This window comes from Sceloporus occidentalis, unplaced genomic scaffold, assembly GCF_023333645.1.
Source record: "Sceloporus occidentalis isolate IW3139 unplaced genomic scaffold, rSceOcc1.0.p SCAF_6, whole genome shotgun sequence".
Classification (NCBI taxonomy): domain Eukaryota; kingdom Metazoa; phylum Chordata; class Lepidosauria; order Squamata; family Phrynosomatidae; genus Sceloporus; species Sceloporus occidentalis.
The window spans coordinates 22141088-22157626 of NW_028316986.1; the positions used below are offsets into that span (position 1 = coordinate 22141088).

The window sequence follows — 16539 nt, forward strand, 5'->3', positions numbered from 1 at the left end:
TTTCACTGAGGAGTGTTACATACCTCACTGAAAAGTATTTTCTATTGTTTGGAGCAGGGGTAGGCAACCTGCGGCCCGCGGGCCGGATGCGGCCCGGCAAGGCCTTGGGACCGGCCCCAGCCTGGTCCTGCCGCCGATTGCCACCAGGGCCTTTGGGGGGCAATTGTCTATAGAAGCCTCAGAAACATGCATTTATATTAACATTTTTTTAAAAATCAGCAAATTTTTTCGTGTGTCCTCCATTTTTTTAAAAAAAGTGTCTTCCATTTGAAAATTTTGTCCTACATTTGTCCTGGTTTATTTATATATTTAATTTTTTTTTTAAAAAAAAAATTTAATTATTTATTTTTTGGCTTCGGCCCCCCAGTTGTCTAAGGGACAGCAACCCGGCCCCCGGCTCAAAATGGTTGCCTACCCCTGGTTTGGAGACTCCCCACAAGTCAAAATCTTGAATTTTCCTCCATTGTGTCAAGTGTCTCCCCAAACACAACAGGTTCTTCTTTTTCAACCTGCTATTTTCCTATCAGGAAAGCATGAAGAAGGGGGTAAGCTAGTTTCTTCCCTCCTTATATGTGGAGTATACAGACACTTACTGGATAAACTTACTGAATGAAGGATAATGTTTTGCAAAATGCAATGATCCATATGCCAACTTTGGTGTTTTGTCTCATTTTAGCATCTTCATAGCATTTATTCTGGAAGCTTTCTTTGTGGAATACTCCCTTGAAAAAAGTGAAGTTGAAACTGCCATTGAGAAGAAGATCCAAGAACTTGGTGTAGGGATTCAAGAGTGAGTAACCCAAGAGCAAGAGATTTTCCCTTTTGGGGAAATGTCCTGTTTATGTCCCGTTGTCAATAGTAAGAGAAGCTTGCTGGCTTGTATATGTAAACTAAGGGCTCATTCTCATTGGAGGAATGACTCAATTTTTGATCAGGATTGGCTGCGTGTCAGAAATCGATCCTAAAGGGTCCTGCATCCCCACTACAAACAAAATTTACCTTACTCTAGAGTAAGCACATTTTTTGGCGTGATTCTTGCTCCCATTTGTGCTCCAGGTGTCAATCATTTGACGGCAGGACTGGAGGAGGAAGGAAGGAACTCTGCCCATGGTTATTGGTTATTTGGATTTTAAAATGTTAGTTTTAGTTTTGCACTGTTTAATCTTGTCTTAAGGGGGGTACTATGTATATACAGATATATTTTAGTCTGTTGTACGCCGCTTTGATTGCTTGGCAAAAAGCGGGATAAAAATAAAAAATTATATATAGAGAGAGAGAGAGAGAGGAGGAAGGGAGAGAGAAACCCCCAAGTTGGGGATGGAGGATGGGGAAGAAGGCCTGGGAAGAAGGGAGAAATGGGGGACTTCTGGGAGCAGGGAGAGACAGAAACGGAGGACTCTGGCAAAGGCAAGGCAAACAAGGGACTTCTGGGGCATCCTGGGAAGGGAGAAACGGAGGACAATGGTTTTTTTTTAAATTAAACTCAGCACATATGCAATTGATTGCTTTAGCGACTGCATGCCTTTGCAAATAGTTGCAAAAGCGATCAATCAAATATGCACTCAGTTTAATTTTTTTAAAAAGCAAGTACAAAGGCAGCATTGACTGGGGGGGGGGGGGGAGAAATGGTAGATCTGTCATAAACTGAGGAGGGATTGTAAACACCCTTCTGCCATTTGTCCCTTCCCTCCTGAATGCTGCAATTCTAATGTCATTCCCACCTATTTGACTCAAGTGTTGGGTGGAGTGTCCCATTTGCCTGTGCAGACCCAAGTGGGCTGCGCTGATTCTGTACCTTTTTGGATGGTAACAATTCAGGCAGCAGTGGCAAGGAGGGGCTCTTTTCAAGATCGGCAGCTAACTCCCTCCGAGGCCAGTACTGACAATTGTTTATTAAACGGTTTAAACATTGCAACTATCCAGTCAACACTCCAGACCTAGAAACATGTCTTTGAAGTTTGTGGTCTTAAACTAGGAAAATTCCAGATGTGATCCACAAAATTATGTAGGACCAGTGTAATGTGTTCCATATGTTTAAAAGTTCCTGTTTTGTAATGCAACTCTAAAAACATGTCCTTTGTTTGACCCAAATAAGCAGTATGACAAACAAGGCTTAGGAACCCTTAATTTTTTTTATTACAACTCCTCAAACTCCGAAGCCATGCTGATTGGTGAGTTCTGGAAGTTATGGCCCAAAAAAGAAAATCTCCAGACTTCTCAAAAAGGGGCCATCTGCAGCATGCAAGCAGTTTTGCTGTATTTTATAAAAAAGCATGTTTGCTTCTCAGAGGTTACTAAGTGCAGGTGTAGTATTGCACACATTTGACTTTATAACAGTTCTGAGATGCAGAGGAGTCCCAAAGGAGGATTTAAGAGATTGCTCAGAACCAAACAGCAAAATAAATGTCTTTCTGACCTTTAGGGGAATGTAATGAGAAGGCTAGAATTGTCCTAATAGGTTTTGTTGTTAAAGGGATGAACTGCTGGATGGTAAACTGTTAGACAACATGGAAACCAGTGAAAATGATCTTGGAGGTGAAGACGGAACAGCAACCAAGAAAAAACTTAAAGGACTGATGTTTAAAATTGCATCCAAAAGTAAGTGTACAGTACTATCAAGAAACTTCGTGCATCTCAAAACTAGGGAGTGCTGTGTAAGTTGTGGAAAATGTGATATTTTAGAGGGAAAAAGCACACTGAATGTGCCTAAATTGCTTGACTTTCTCCTTAGACACCTAGCATACTAACCCTAAATACACAGTATTAAAACTTGCATAAAAACTATTATAAAATGTCTAATATTTAACTGTATGATCCAGTTATTATCTGTGGTGGTGATTTCCTTGGCAGCATTATCAACCAGAAAGGGGGCAGAGGGAAAGACATTAATAAATGTATAAAGTCTAAGCTTCTCTCTCCTTCCTCTTTCTCCTTCCTATTTTCTTTTTCAAACCATTGAGCAAATGCATTCATTGTCTTGCCTCATTTACAAACATTGCATTTCTGTGCAAGCTGATACTGGTAAAAAGTACTTCAAAATTTTAAGTATCAGTGGAGGTACACTCAAAACATGCATTTTAGTGAACTGTGCTCAAATTTATTGCCTTACTCCCACTGTAATAAACAGGTATATTTACACCTAGTTTTCACACCTGTTACACTGAGCAGTTAAGCGGTTACCACTAACTATATTACAGCTAAAATACTACTTTTGTAGTCAGAAGAACAAACTGAATTTTCCCACCCTTTGTTATATCTGAAGTTCTTCTGTAAAGGATCCTTGGCTGCAGTATTGTTACACATTTATTGTGCTGGCCAAATGGCTGTAATAAAGTTATTATTATTATGTTACACATTTATAGCTAGAGAAATGCAATCTATTGAATTTCCCCCCTAGGATACAGAACTGTAGATGCTTTACTTCAGCGCATGTTTGAAGCAGAGATACCTCCAGAAGAAGAAGGGCCTTCACTGGATGAGATCTTAAACCTTTCTCCAGATGATGCTTACCCAAAAAACCAAACCTTTGACAATGCTGCATAACATGGAGAATGAAGGGAAGCAACTGGAAATTCTCTTTATAAAAAAAGACCTCTTTGGCTCATTAACTACCATTTTCATAGCTGACACCAGGATCATTGACGACCTGCAAATCAGAGTCAGTTACTGGTGCTGTCATCTTTGATTCTCCTCCATCCACCCATGAAGAAGACATTTCAAAGTTATCAGTATTTTTTAAAATTATATAAATTGTGGAAAATGTGGTATTTTTAAAGGGAAAAAGCACACTGATGTGCCTAAAATACCTGACTTTCTCTTTGGGCACCTAGCATATTAGACCTAAATACACAGTATTAAACTTGTATAAAAGCTATTATAAAATGTCTAATACTTAACTCTGTAAACCGGTTACCTGTAGTGATGATTTTCTTGGCTGCATTTGTCAACCAGGAGTGGGGCAAAGGGAAAAGACACTAATAAATGTATAAAGTCTAAACTGTTCTCTTTTCTTCCACTCTCTCCTTCCTTTTTTCCCCCAAGCCATGGAGCAAATGCATTCATCTTCTTTCCTCATTTACAAACATTGTGTTTTTGTGTAAGCTTATACTAACTGGTAAAGAGCACTTCAAAATCTTACGTTATCAGTCCAGGTACACTCAAAACAGTGGAGAACTGTGTTATATGAAGAAGTCTTAAAAGCTGAAATTTTGATCTGCATGGGTGAATTCAAGTATTAGGATAAAGGAATAGCATGGTGATCAAGCAGCCTTAGCAGAAATGCAGAGTTGGTCCCTCACGGGCAATTATCTCAAAATACCCCTCTGCCACCAATGAGAAAAGGCAGGCAGTTCACTGTAGTGATCATACATTTTACGTTATTTGTACAAGACCAGATATGTCCATTCCTACAGTTTAGGAAGAGAGCTGAAAAATATCATTTCTAACTATCTTTTGTATTTTATAAATATTTTCTAACTTAAATGAATAACCTTCCAATGAACCATTCCATGAAATGGGGATAAATCAGAGCTCATGACTAAAGAGACAGTGTCATTTTGTAGTTTGAGCGTTGGACTACAATGCTGGAGACCAGCTTTCAAATCCTCGATGGGCTATGGAAACCCACTGCTGACCTTGGGCAAGTTACACTCTCATCCTCAGAGGAAAGCAGTGGCAACCCCCTCTGAACAAATTTTGCCAAGAAAATCCCGATAGGCTTGCTTTCAGGTTGCCATTAAGTTGGACGGGACTTTGGAGGCACACAAGTAATGAAACAGGAGCAGGAGTTAGGGAAAGCGTAGTGCATGAAACGTGTTGCTATGAATTTCAGTCTGGCTGCACAACTTGTTCCTATGCATATTGTGCTTGGTTACAAGTCCCACTATGATAAATGTTTACTGCTAGTTACAGGCAGTTTGGGAGTAAAGGTTCTGCAGCATGTGTTCAAACGTCAGACGCCTCCCATCAGATTTATTTTTCATTATTTTTAAGGTTTTTTACAGCTGTATCTTTCAACCAGCTTTTTATGAGGGGATGGGCAGCTTTAGAGGCAATTTTTATCCTCTCAAATCTGCTAAAGCCCAAACCTTCACTAAATGTGAGTGGTGGCAACAGTGAGCATTTTTAAGTCAGAAGTTCATTTGTGTGTTGTGTGTATGCATTTCTATGCCTTACTTTACATGGAACTGTGTGCTTCTTGGAAGCTTCCAGAACACCTCTTATCCTTTTTGAAATAAAATAAATATCTGTGGCACCGAGCGAAAAACAGAGAAGGGAAGTGTCCTTGTTCGTCTTTGTTTTAATGTCTCCTCCTCATTCTGCTTAATATGTTCACTAGAAACCTGCTTACAGTCTTTCCCATCTGTAATCCAATTTCAAATTTGTTAAAATTTCTTCTTAAAACCAATCTGCTATTTTGGGAACAGCACTATTACAACCAAAACAAGTTGAATTGTTTTATTTTTTTTAAAAATGAAATGTTAATGTATCACTTAACAATACTTGCACCAGCCTATTAAAAATTGTCCAACAAGACACTGAGTCTAAATTCTTGGAGAACATTATACAATCAAGTAATGTTGGCATCCATTTGTCTTTTCAAAGACATCTCAGGAGTTTTAAGATTTACTTCCGTGACCGTCTATTTTCAACAAGCAACACTGCAAGCCTATTCCGGAGAGCTGTTATTTTGTTGGCATATGTAGTCATAAATAAGTCTCTCAGTTTTACCTGCAAGCTTCTCAAAGAGGGCAGGTGGTTACAATCTTGAATGTTCAACAAAGTGAAGAAGAAGTCGGTCCAAATATCTGTGTTGGGAATCCTGAAGAAATAAGCACAAAAGGTAAACTTTCTGGCTTAGAGGTGGGAAACATCGGTGGAGGGAGGTGTGCTGTGTTGCAACTTGATTTGCTACCAAATTCAGCAATCCAGCAGCAACAAAAATGGCACTTGCATGTTGTGTGCTGTTTTTCATCCAAAATGCTTTGTTTACTCTTGAAGTGCCAATCTTATTGTGAACGAGGCACATGGAGAACACATGATTCATTTAAATAAATAAAAAAAACACTTTTCTTGCCACTGAATTTCAGTAGTAAAACCCAGTAGCACCTGTGGGACACAGGTAGCAGCAAAAATAAGCAAGAATCATATATAGTCCACATGTTGCAAATTACCCACACCTACTTTACTTTTAAGGTATGACACTAACTGTATCCATGATGAATCTGTTTTAAGTGCTCTAGAGGACAAGACCAGTACTAATGCCTCCCAACCAACGCCCCCCCCCCCCAAAACATACCTACTTGACAATGGATAAAAAGTTTACCCAGTTACCCAGTTAAATATTGGGTTGCATCACACTTGTTAGGAGTAAACGTTACGCTTAGGGGCAGCTAGAATGCAGCCAGAATGCTATCCTTTATCAGGGGCTTCACTACTACTATCATGAAATAATTCCCCAACTCAAATTGAGATCATTTAGGGAGCAGTTTACTTGAGGGAGATTTGTCAACTATTATAGGGTTTGGAATTCTTAACACATTTGTGCTCTACGTTATTCAGAGTCTAGGGCAGAAAATCTTGGGAGGTAATTGGAAATTTATAAGGGGAACGTCAGTGAAAACATCAGTACTAGCACTGACATTTAAAAACTTTCCTAATAGATAGGAAAGATAGTGTGCCTGTCACCACTATGGTGGGGAGTATTTGGCCACTCCTAGGCCAACATTGTAACCAGAATGCCACATTGACAAGTCTGAACTTTGTTCATCCATTTGAAGAAAATTATGAATATTTCAATGCTTCTGCATTGCAACTGCATTCCAGAAATGACAAGGAGGCACTATAGTACACAAATTAATTCTAAAATTAACAGTAAAGTTCTCATTACCCACCTGATCTTTTATAAGAGATCTTAAATACTCCGCTTCTGATCTGATTGTTAGTTGGTGATCCATTATTTTAGTGAATTAATAGTAATGTCATTGTTTTAACAATTGTATTTTATATGGAATTATTTTATTGCTGTAATCCCGCCTCAATCTGCAGGGAGAGGCGGCAAATATGAATAAAAATTAATGTTGTTGTTGTTGTTGTTTCCAAGGTCTCATTGATTACTTATGCTACATCTGCACTACAAAAATAATAGACAATGTGCTCAGTCCATGTAGTTCAACAACGGTGGTGTGCAAGCCTTACTCTGGCAAAAACTGAGTAAGGTTCCTAGAGCACCCCCTGGAATCATTCACATGCACCAGGAGCTCTACAGCAGACAACATATCGATGTGGAAAGTGCTGCCCAAAGGACAGGAAACTTGAGATGGATAGACTTACCTCCTTAAGACGCCATCAGGCTTCCAGATTCCTTGCTCATTTCTCACTTTCATGTATGTGCCAAACAGCATGCAGTACACCGTTGCAGCAATTCCAAAATAGTCAGTCTAAAGAAAAAGGAGGGAATGTATTATGGAAAACTTCATACTTATATCAGCAAAGGTTAAGAGGTAGAATCAGGCATTCCTTATAGTGTCATGATCCAATTGTGTTAATTGTCATTTTTAAAAATCCCACCCCTCTGCCAAGGAACTTCAGATGATTTGCCTGTACCGCCACTTTGTCCTCATAACAGTCCACTGAAGCAGGTTAGATTGAGAGTTGCTCACTGGCACCCACCTATGAACTTCATGACCAAGTCAGGATTTGGATCAAACCCTTGACACTCCTAGGCCAACATTGTAACCACTTCCATGTGAAGAAAATTATGAATATTTCAATGCTTCTGCATTGCAACTGCATTCCAGAAATGACGAGGCACTATAGTTCAAAAATTAATTCTAAAATTAACAGTAGAGTTCTCATTATAGTTTCCAAGGTCTAACTGATGACTTAGGCTGCATCCGCACTACAAAAATATTCCAGGTTGACACCACTTTTAACTGCCATGGCTCAATGCTATGGAATTCATGGAACTGTAGTTTGTTGTTGCGCCAGAGTTCTCTGGGGAAGGTTAATGTCTCATAAAAACTAGTTTTCCAGAATCTCATAGCAATGAGTCATGGCAATTAAAGTGGCATCAAACTGGATTATTTCTGCAGTGCAGATGCAGCCCTAGACTGTATAATTATTTTTCTTGGTTCTCAGACTGCTTTTTTCCACAATCTACTTGAAAATTCCTGGGCATCTTGGCAAACTGCTTAACAAATGGTGCCTTTCAACAAATCAAAGTACACACATAAACCACTTGCTTTAATAATATTTCTTGTTTCCTGCTGGCACTCTAGGCCAAGCTACTGAGAAACTTCTTGTGTAATTTTAAGGGAAAATTTCTAGACTGGGCTAGCACTTCAAACAAGGATTTCAGATCCTAGGACAGGGCTTCATTCGTGTGTTCAAAAATCCAGGCTTGATTTTAAAAAACTTTTGAAGTCACATATTTTAAAAAATAAATTGCATGCAGGGTAAAGGGACAGATATTCTCAGCTGTTCTGCCATCTTTTCTTGGGACATGTGGACTGAAATCATGGGCCACCAGTTGTCCACAGGCCACTGTGTAGAATCTCTATTCTCTATCAACTTTATAAATATTACTCTATTAACTTTTTTTTAAAAATGGGGGTGGGGTCCAGGGTATAGGGCTACCTGAAGCCCACAGGTCATGCTTTGCTTGCCTCTGATATAAAAACTACATATGTAATCATACCTGGTAATTCCATGGTTTCTGTGTCATCATTTCAATACACTGAAATCCAGATGTTTCACACTTTCCAGTGAACACCGTCCCGTTGGGGAAAAGAGTCATGTCTATGCTTTGGCCAAAGTCAATAATTGCCAAGCCATGGGACATGTCATCGATGTCACATGTGGTGTTGTCCAAAAACCTTTGTGTTTTAAAGAAGTTAAACGATCATTACCATAGAAAAGTGCAAGAGATCAGGTTTTTAGAAAGACTTTTAAAAAGGCTAACAACTCAGATGTGAAATACTTGCCTTTCCCCAAAAATAAAGTTGTCAGGTTTAATGTCCCCGTGAATTACCCCACATTTGTGAAGCTCTTCTACCATGTGGAGAATTTTGATGGTGAAGTAGATGACTAGCGCTTGGGGCATCACCCTCTCTGTCAATTTTTTGTATATGTTTATGGTGTTCTAAAATCAAAAGAATTAAGGAGAAAATGCTTATACATAATGTACTCAAAAGTAGACAGAGGAAGAAATATCGCTGGAATCCTAGGTAAGCTTACCAGGGAATTAGCACCATGGAATACAGTGCAGTCTGAGTGAAATCTACATATAATTCAGCTCCAAGGTTGGCAAGTTCTCCCATGCAAATCCCACTAAAATGAACACAACCTGCACTTGGAAATGGCAGCACTAATATTTAGCTCTTCAGACCTTTTGATCTACAACTTCTGTTACTACTGCCTAGCATTGTGTCCTGTTGGAGTTGTAGTCCAAAACATCTGGAGGGCCTGAAGACACCACCTTTGACTTTGACCCAAATTCCCATGGTAGTACTAACATCTATTTAGGAATATATACTGTACTGTACAAATACACAAAGATAGGCTATGTTTGTTTGTTTGTTTATAGCCCTGATATATGACAAGAGATATTATATGCATGTTTATGTTAACTGTTGTAAAATATGCAGAGAGAGAAATAGGCACTGGGGGATTGGATGGTGGAGAGAACACTTTGCAGTAAAGTTTGTGTTTCGGGCAAGTACACTGAGCACTGTTGGCCCTCCCTATCCACAGATTTTTTTATCCATGGATTCAAGCATCCACAGATTGAAAATATTCAAAAAAAGTATAAACTACAAAAAGCAAACCTTGATTTTGCTATTTGATATAAGGGACACCATTTTGCTATGCCATTATATTTAATGGGACTTGAGCATCCATGGATTTTGTTATCTACAGGGGATCCTGGAACCAAACGTCAGTGGATAACAAGGCCCCACTGTATATACGTGCATGACCATTTTGACTATACCTGTGTTTTATCTGTCAGAGGATGGTTATCAGTCTCAGATAGGGGGGATGAAAAGTGAATTACTGTGATTGAAGAGCTGCCAAAATTCCATGAAACCTGACTAGTGGGAAATGTCCAGGTGGGGAAGGGAGATAAGACTTGGAATTTTCCAATTCCAATTGCACACCTGTGGGAGCGAAAGGGTTCAAGGGAGACATAAAAGAATGTGTCCAAATCCCATGAAGGGAGAGGACAGCTGAAGCTGTTAGCAGAAAAGGCACTGAAGAGCCCTGAAAAAAGTGATCAGATTTTAGACTGAGTGAGTCAACAAGCTGTCAGCAGCAGGACTAAAATGGAATTCAATGAAAAAGTAAAAGCTGAAGACAGTTTGCACCAAAGGATGGAGGTAAAGATTGTGTTGGCAGTTGCCTTCAAGAGCTTTGAAAACCCAAGAGAAGCCAGGCTAGCTCCATCCCTTTTCAGTTTATGGGGGGCAGCCACGACTGTGTTGTCTCACATGGCTTTTGGTCCTTGTAAACACTGAAATTCCAGCTACCACTGAGTTCAAGCAAGTGCAAACAGCCCAACATGTAACTGAGAATAAACTGGGCTGCAGGCTGGCAGGAAAATTGGATATTGATATGATGAAGTGGAACTTCAGCCTGGACACCATTCTAAGTGTCAGTTAAAAGCAGCATTAGCAATTTTAAATATGTCAGGAATACAGGCAACAAAATATACACTAATATACTAAATCCTATTCTAAAAATAAGGAATTGCTTCCTTAACATTTCTATATGTTTTTTTCTAACCACACCTAGGGGTGAGGAGTTACCTTAATATGGCAACAGTATAGTAGTATCCAGTACTAGGGGAAAAACCAATATATAAGTGCAGGGCCGTCATATTACAGTGGCAGAAAGAGAACTCTATAAGAGTGGTGCATGACAAGCTTTATTCACACTTCGACCAAGATTATGCTTACCAGTAAAGTCCCATAACTATAAAGTTCCCCAACTAAAATACTTCCATTACGGAAGAAGTGAGCAGAATAGAAGTGGATGAACAGATGACGCATGCTTGGTTTCAGCCTCTCAGTCAGCTGAGCAGCTATGTAGAATTCCCAGGGGTTTGCAGGCTTCTGCACCTACAAAGTCAAAAGATTCATCTTTCAAATAAACGCACAGTAGCAACAACAGTAACTACAGAAGAGAACTGAGTGAAACTAAGATCTTGAAGCCATTTGTGTAAACATGCCTTCCCTAATTTGGTATCTTTTAGATGTGTTGGATTACAACTTCCCACCTATTTTCATACTGGCTGGGAATGACAGAACACTATAATTCAACACATGTAGAAGATGCCAAGTTGGCAAAACCTCTTTAAAATATGGCTGTGGCATACAATACTTCCAATATAGCCCATTTCTCTAGCCTAAGTCATTGACAATTTTATGTGTTTTTTTAAAAAATAGCAAATATTAAATAATGATATGCTACTTGGGACAGCATTCCATCAGTTGGTTTCCTTGCGTCTTGCAACATGGACCACTGGAGAACCTAATTGGTGTCAGCTCCTAGATTGTGGGCATCTACAATAAATGGAAACTCTTCAGTGTCTTGATCCACTATAGTTCCTTGATTCCCCATGTGAACATCCCCTCCAATCTGCTCTGGAGGACTGAGGGACTTCTAGAACAGATATAGCAAGCTTACAGAGGGATACAGTGGGATGAACATAGACATTCTGCTCATTTGAGCTTAGCTGTAGTGGTAAATATGGAACCAGACCATTTACCTTCAATATTACTTTTCTATTATTTTTCGTGTTGTCCATATCAAGAAAAGAGGCTTGATAGACATGGGCAAAAGCTCCTTCTCCAAGCAAGTTGTCAACATGGAAAGATGTGGAACCTGAATAAGGGGTAAGGACAAGGAAAATGAGAAACACAGAGAACAGGCCTCAGGATGAAGGAAAGACTGCCATTAACAGAGTATAGCAAGTGATGAATTTTCCTCCAATTATCTGGGGCCTAATTCTACTCAAATATTAGTAGTTAATTTATCTATCTTATTAACATCACACAATTGACTTAAACAATCTGCCTACCACAAAATAATTGTATCTGTGCACAGAACATAGTGGCATTCATAATAATCTATCACAGTATTCCAGTTTCCTCATTATTCCTCTCCCTTTTTCAAAATTCTTTGTTTACAAATCTTACTTCAAACCTGAAATCTCAAAAAACATACTTATTCCATAACCATGGGGTGAAGCAGACAGGCATGAAGGAGCAGCCAGCCTTGATTGAGGCAAGACCATGACAACTGGGCAGCCCGCTCCCGAAGTGGGTCATGGTAGTGGTCTTGAACGGTCTGCCAGCATGAATCTTAGTTCCAGTATCTTGTTTTGCTAAAATGCCACACATGGATGCCTTCTGAGAGCATTCAATATATATTTTCCAAGTAACATGAAACATAAAACAGGAAAGTTGCAAGACTTCTGAATTATACAGTGCTACTAATAACTATTATAGTATACTGTTGTTGTTGTTGTTGTTGTTGTGTGCCTCCAAGGCATTTTTTACTTATGGAGACCCTAAAGCAACCCTATTATAGGGTTTTCTTGGCAAGTTTCTTTAGGTGGAGTTCGCCATTACCATTCTCTGAGACTGAGAAAATGTGACTTGCCCAAGGTCACCTGTGGATTTTTATGCTCAATTAGGGATTTGAACCCCAGCATACTCCATGCGAAAAAGAAGAAGAAGAAAAACTAAGGGGCTTGACAGACGGGCAGCTCCGCGCCACCCATCTTTTCCCTGTGTCAGTGCTGCAGCATCGACGCGCTGCCAAAAAGAAGCTGCCTAAAGTGGCTTCTTTTTTTAGCACCCCAAACAGGAAGTGACGTCTGGATGCTGCCCGCCACTTGCATCATCATGGTGGCCCGTGTGGGCAGGAGGCCGCCATGATGGTGCCGCCGTTCAGGAGCGTGTGCAGTTGCTGCACACTCTCAAACCCCAATTTTGGCCCGAGGATGGCACTTTCTGCCTGTCTGTACCGGGCCTAAGTTCTACATCTTGATCTCTTCTTTTACATGATTTATTCTGCACTGTTTGGTTTCTTTCTTTAAATAAATAGAAGCAAAGACACTGAAAATACACCCCAAGAACTGAAAATCTTATCCTACACATCCACTTGATTTCTAAAACTAAAGTAGAAATTGTCAGTATGCTTTCAAAGACATCTTAGCAGGCATAACAACTTCATCCATAAAAGCTGAATTTCGTGCTGACACCTACAACCTCGACTATGACTTCTTGGCGGGGTACAGACGGGCAGGGGAAGACATCTTGGAGGTGTATTCTGCTGAATACGGAGCCTCCAGACCGCCCGCCCTGGGGGCGTGGCTCAGGTGATGGGGCTTCCACATGGGGGGCAGTGAAGACGCCTCACCTGGGGCCGTTTCTGACCAGCAGTTTCCATACCGCCGCCTCGGAGGACGCTGCAAAGAGAGAGGCAGCTTCTGCACGGGCGGCCAAAAATGGGCCTTTTTTTTTTCTTTTGCCGGCTGGCGGATGTGCAGCTGCGCAGCTGCGGCGCTCAGCACCGGCGACAGAAAGCCTATGTGCACATTTAAAGCACCCAGGCCCCTTTAAACTTTTTCCCTCTCCCTGCCCAAGAACAATAGTGGTCTCCTGCCAGCTGGTGATCAGCTGGTGTTGGCATCCTTGTCCGCTTGCACGTTGGTAGTGTCACCAGCATCATGGATGCCTCCTCTCCTTTGGTCCCCACGCTCTTGCTGAATCTGCAATGCACAGCCACAGCTGTCGCCGCTGCCACCGCTGTCCCCCTGCCATCCCCCATCACCTCCCTTGTACATATGTAAATATTTAAAGTTTTATGGGTTTTTTATTGTTAGGTGAAAATGGCACAGGAATGTGTGTAGGGGTTCACTTTAAATTCCAAACTTTCCCCAATTCTAGCAGCACATGCGTACATGTTGCTCTAGGGTTAGGGTTAGGGTTAGGGCTAGGGTTAGGGTTACGAGCATTAAAATAGAGTGCAGCTGTGCTGCAGCTTCCACATCTGCATGGCATCTGACGCTCTAATTAGAGCCTCGGTGCAAACTGCGCATGTTCCAGGACCCCGACTCATTATGCGACGCAGCAGACACGGAGCTTTTAAATGGGCAACTTAAATTAGCGGCGTAACAATTCTGGCGTACTGGTGCAGCAGCTTATAGACGGAGATGCGCAGCTGCGCAGTATATAGAAAAGAAGCGGGGAAAAGCAGCACCTTTTTAATGCCGCTTCTTCCCGCTTGGGGCGTGCGGGCGGCGTGTTCATGGCGGCATTCAGGTAAGGGCCGTCTGAAGGCTATACCTTCATGACGTCATGAACACACCCCTTTTTGCCCGTCTGTATCCCGCCCTTTTCATGCAGAGTAAAGTGGTGATATATAGCAGGCTGAGTAGATAAAATCTGTGCTGCATTTGCATCAGAGGTCATCAACAATAAAAATTAAAAAATCCACCTTGCTTTTGCCAAATGCAAACAAGATCCATGTTGAGTTCTGGCATCCAGAATATTCCACGAACCGACTGACCACTTTAACAAGTCTCATTATCTACAGCATATAGTAAATTAGGCTTATACAAAGAGTAACACAAACATGGTATATGGATGTTACCTAATTTCACTTCAGCCTTTGGCCTGAGAATTGGAAGACTTGATCCCCATTCATAAGTATTCATGTAGGCACTTATCGGTTTAGACAATACAGATAGCAGCTGGCGGATTAAACTGTCATCCCAAGGGTTCTCAATGACTTTATAAAAGAAGGACATTTGGTTAAGTCATTGACAAGAATCAGGGAAATACAAGACACCATCACTGAGACACATCATTAACCTATGAAATGTCAAACCAAAATAAAGTGAAAGGTGAGTCTCTTAGCCCACCCACAAAGAGCTTCAGGGTCACCGAAACCCACCTTTTGAATGCTCAGATGCAGTAAGAAATCTAGGGGCAAATCACAATATGATTTTTACATCATTTTGGTACCTCTTTAAGTGGTATGACTCCATCCTATAGCATTGTGACATCTGTAGTTTGGTAAGTGTTTTTAATTCACTGCTAACGAGCTCTAGTGCTTGTCTACAGATAGTTTTAAGTAATTCACCAAACTATAAATCTCAGGAGCCCGTGGAATGAAACCAAGACAGTGTAAAATAGAATCCAAAAAATATAACAGCAACACTCCACCCTCCACATTCCCTACTGCTGAGTACTGCTACTAATTTATTTTTAAAACAAGCACATAGGCCCACATGATAGGTGAGAAAGGAAAAGTTATCATTAGTCAATTTAAAAAAAATAAACGATAGCAATTTTCATGCCCTGTAACTAAAACCACACAGATGTGGTATACTGTTAATTTTTTTGAGAAACAAGTAAATTAACAGATACATTAAAATGTATAGATTGTACAAATATGACACCCCCATCAAATACTTAAACAGGGCTATCATATCACCTCTTAATCACCTCTTCTCCAGGCTAAACATACCCAGCTCCCTAGGTCTCTCCTCATAAGGCATAGTTTCCAGGTCCTTCACCATTTTGGTTGCACTCCTCTGGACACACTTCCAGCATATGTATTTTGTACTTGTGCTACTGATAGTTAAGTGCCCTCACTCAAGCATTCTTGACTATAACTGCAGTCCTTTGCCAGTGTCCAAAAGGAATGTGTGAAGAAGAGGAGGGAACCTGTGCATATTGTGGTGCCCAGAACTGGACACAGTATTCCAAGTGAAGCCTGACTGCACTTGATCTCAGATACAATATAGTACAGTAGGGTTTTGGGTGGGCTTTTCTTTCTTTCTTGTATTTTCAATCCACAAAAGTGGCAAACAGCAGAACCACCACAACCACCACCTCTGCTGCTGCTTTTCATAATTTTTTTTACCAGACTTTAGTATCCACGTATCATGATTCAGTTGCAGTTTTGCAGCTGTGAATAAAAAACCACTACCTTCCTTGACTCCCAGAAAAGACAGAATGTTTATGCACAGGATTTCCTCTTGCCCCCCAAATTATTTGGCTGAGGTGGTGTACATGGGAATGAAAGGGAAATCCTAGTGGGAGAACACAGGTAGAGATTTGTGTACCACCAGCGATCATACACAAACAAAACAAACAGCTTCATTTATATACCGCTTCATACTGAACTAACAGTGTCTAAGCGGTTTACAACTGTAAGCTAATTGCCCCAAACAATCTGGGTACTCATTTTAGCGTCCTCGGAAGGATGCAAGCCTGAGTCACGCTTGAGCCCCCTTAGCTGGTATTGAACTCGCAACCTTATAGTTTTGACTAAGTGACTGCAGTACAGGCATTTAACCACTGCACCACCAGGGCACCTTTCTTAGCCTCTACTGTTTTCAGGAAATAAGAACAATAAATAACATTTTTTTAAAAAAAAATACAGAACAAACAGAAGTACCAATACTGATAAAGAGGTCATAACCGGCTGTTTACTCAAAGCTATATGTCTCCCAAAACTGTT

General features: G+C 40.5%; 2 protein-coding genes across 5 annotated transcripts in view; one reads left to right on the forward strand and one right to left on the reverse strand.

Annotated features, from left to right (window-relative positions):
* Positions 1-5493, forward strand: part of LOC149310489 (two pore channel protein 1-like) — a 35344-nt gene extending 29851 nt beyond the window's left edge. For both annotated transcript variants that reach the window (XM_089529059.1, XM_089529058.1), the window contains 3 exons: positions 677-790; positions 2474-2598; positions 3398-5493. In XM_089529059.1, coding sequence (XP_089385185.1) covers positions 677-790; positions 2474-2598; positions 3398-3543 — 385 coding nt within the window. In that variant the 3' untranslated portion in view covers positions 3544-5493. The remainder of the gene's footprint in view (positions 1-676; positions 791-2473; positions 2599-3397) is intronic.
* LOC149310490 (mitotic checkpoint serine/threonine-protein kinase BUB1-like) overlaps positions 5432-16539 on the reverse strand; it is a 45814-nt gene continuing 34706 nt past the window's right edge. For 2 of the 3 annotated variants that reach the window (XM_089529055.1, XM_089529057.1), the window contains 7 exons: positions 14662-14799; positions 11768-11883; positions 10956-11117; positions 8985-9142; positions 8699-8876; positions 7333-7439; positions 5432-5821 (listed from right to left, as the gene is read on the reverse strand). In XM_089529055.1, the coding sequence (XP_089385181.1) occupies positions 5626-5821; positions 7333-7439; positions 8699-8876; positions 8985-9142; positions 10956-11117; positions 11768-11883; positions 14662-14799 (1055 nt within the window). In that variant the 3' untranslated portion in view covers positions 5432-5625. The remainder of the gene's footprint in view (positions 5822-7332; positions 7440-8698; positions 8877-8984; positions 9143-10955; positions 11118-11767; positions 11884-14661; positions 14800-16539) is intronic. The other variant, XM_089529056.1, reaches the window with a different exon arrangement.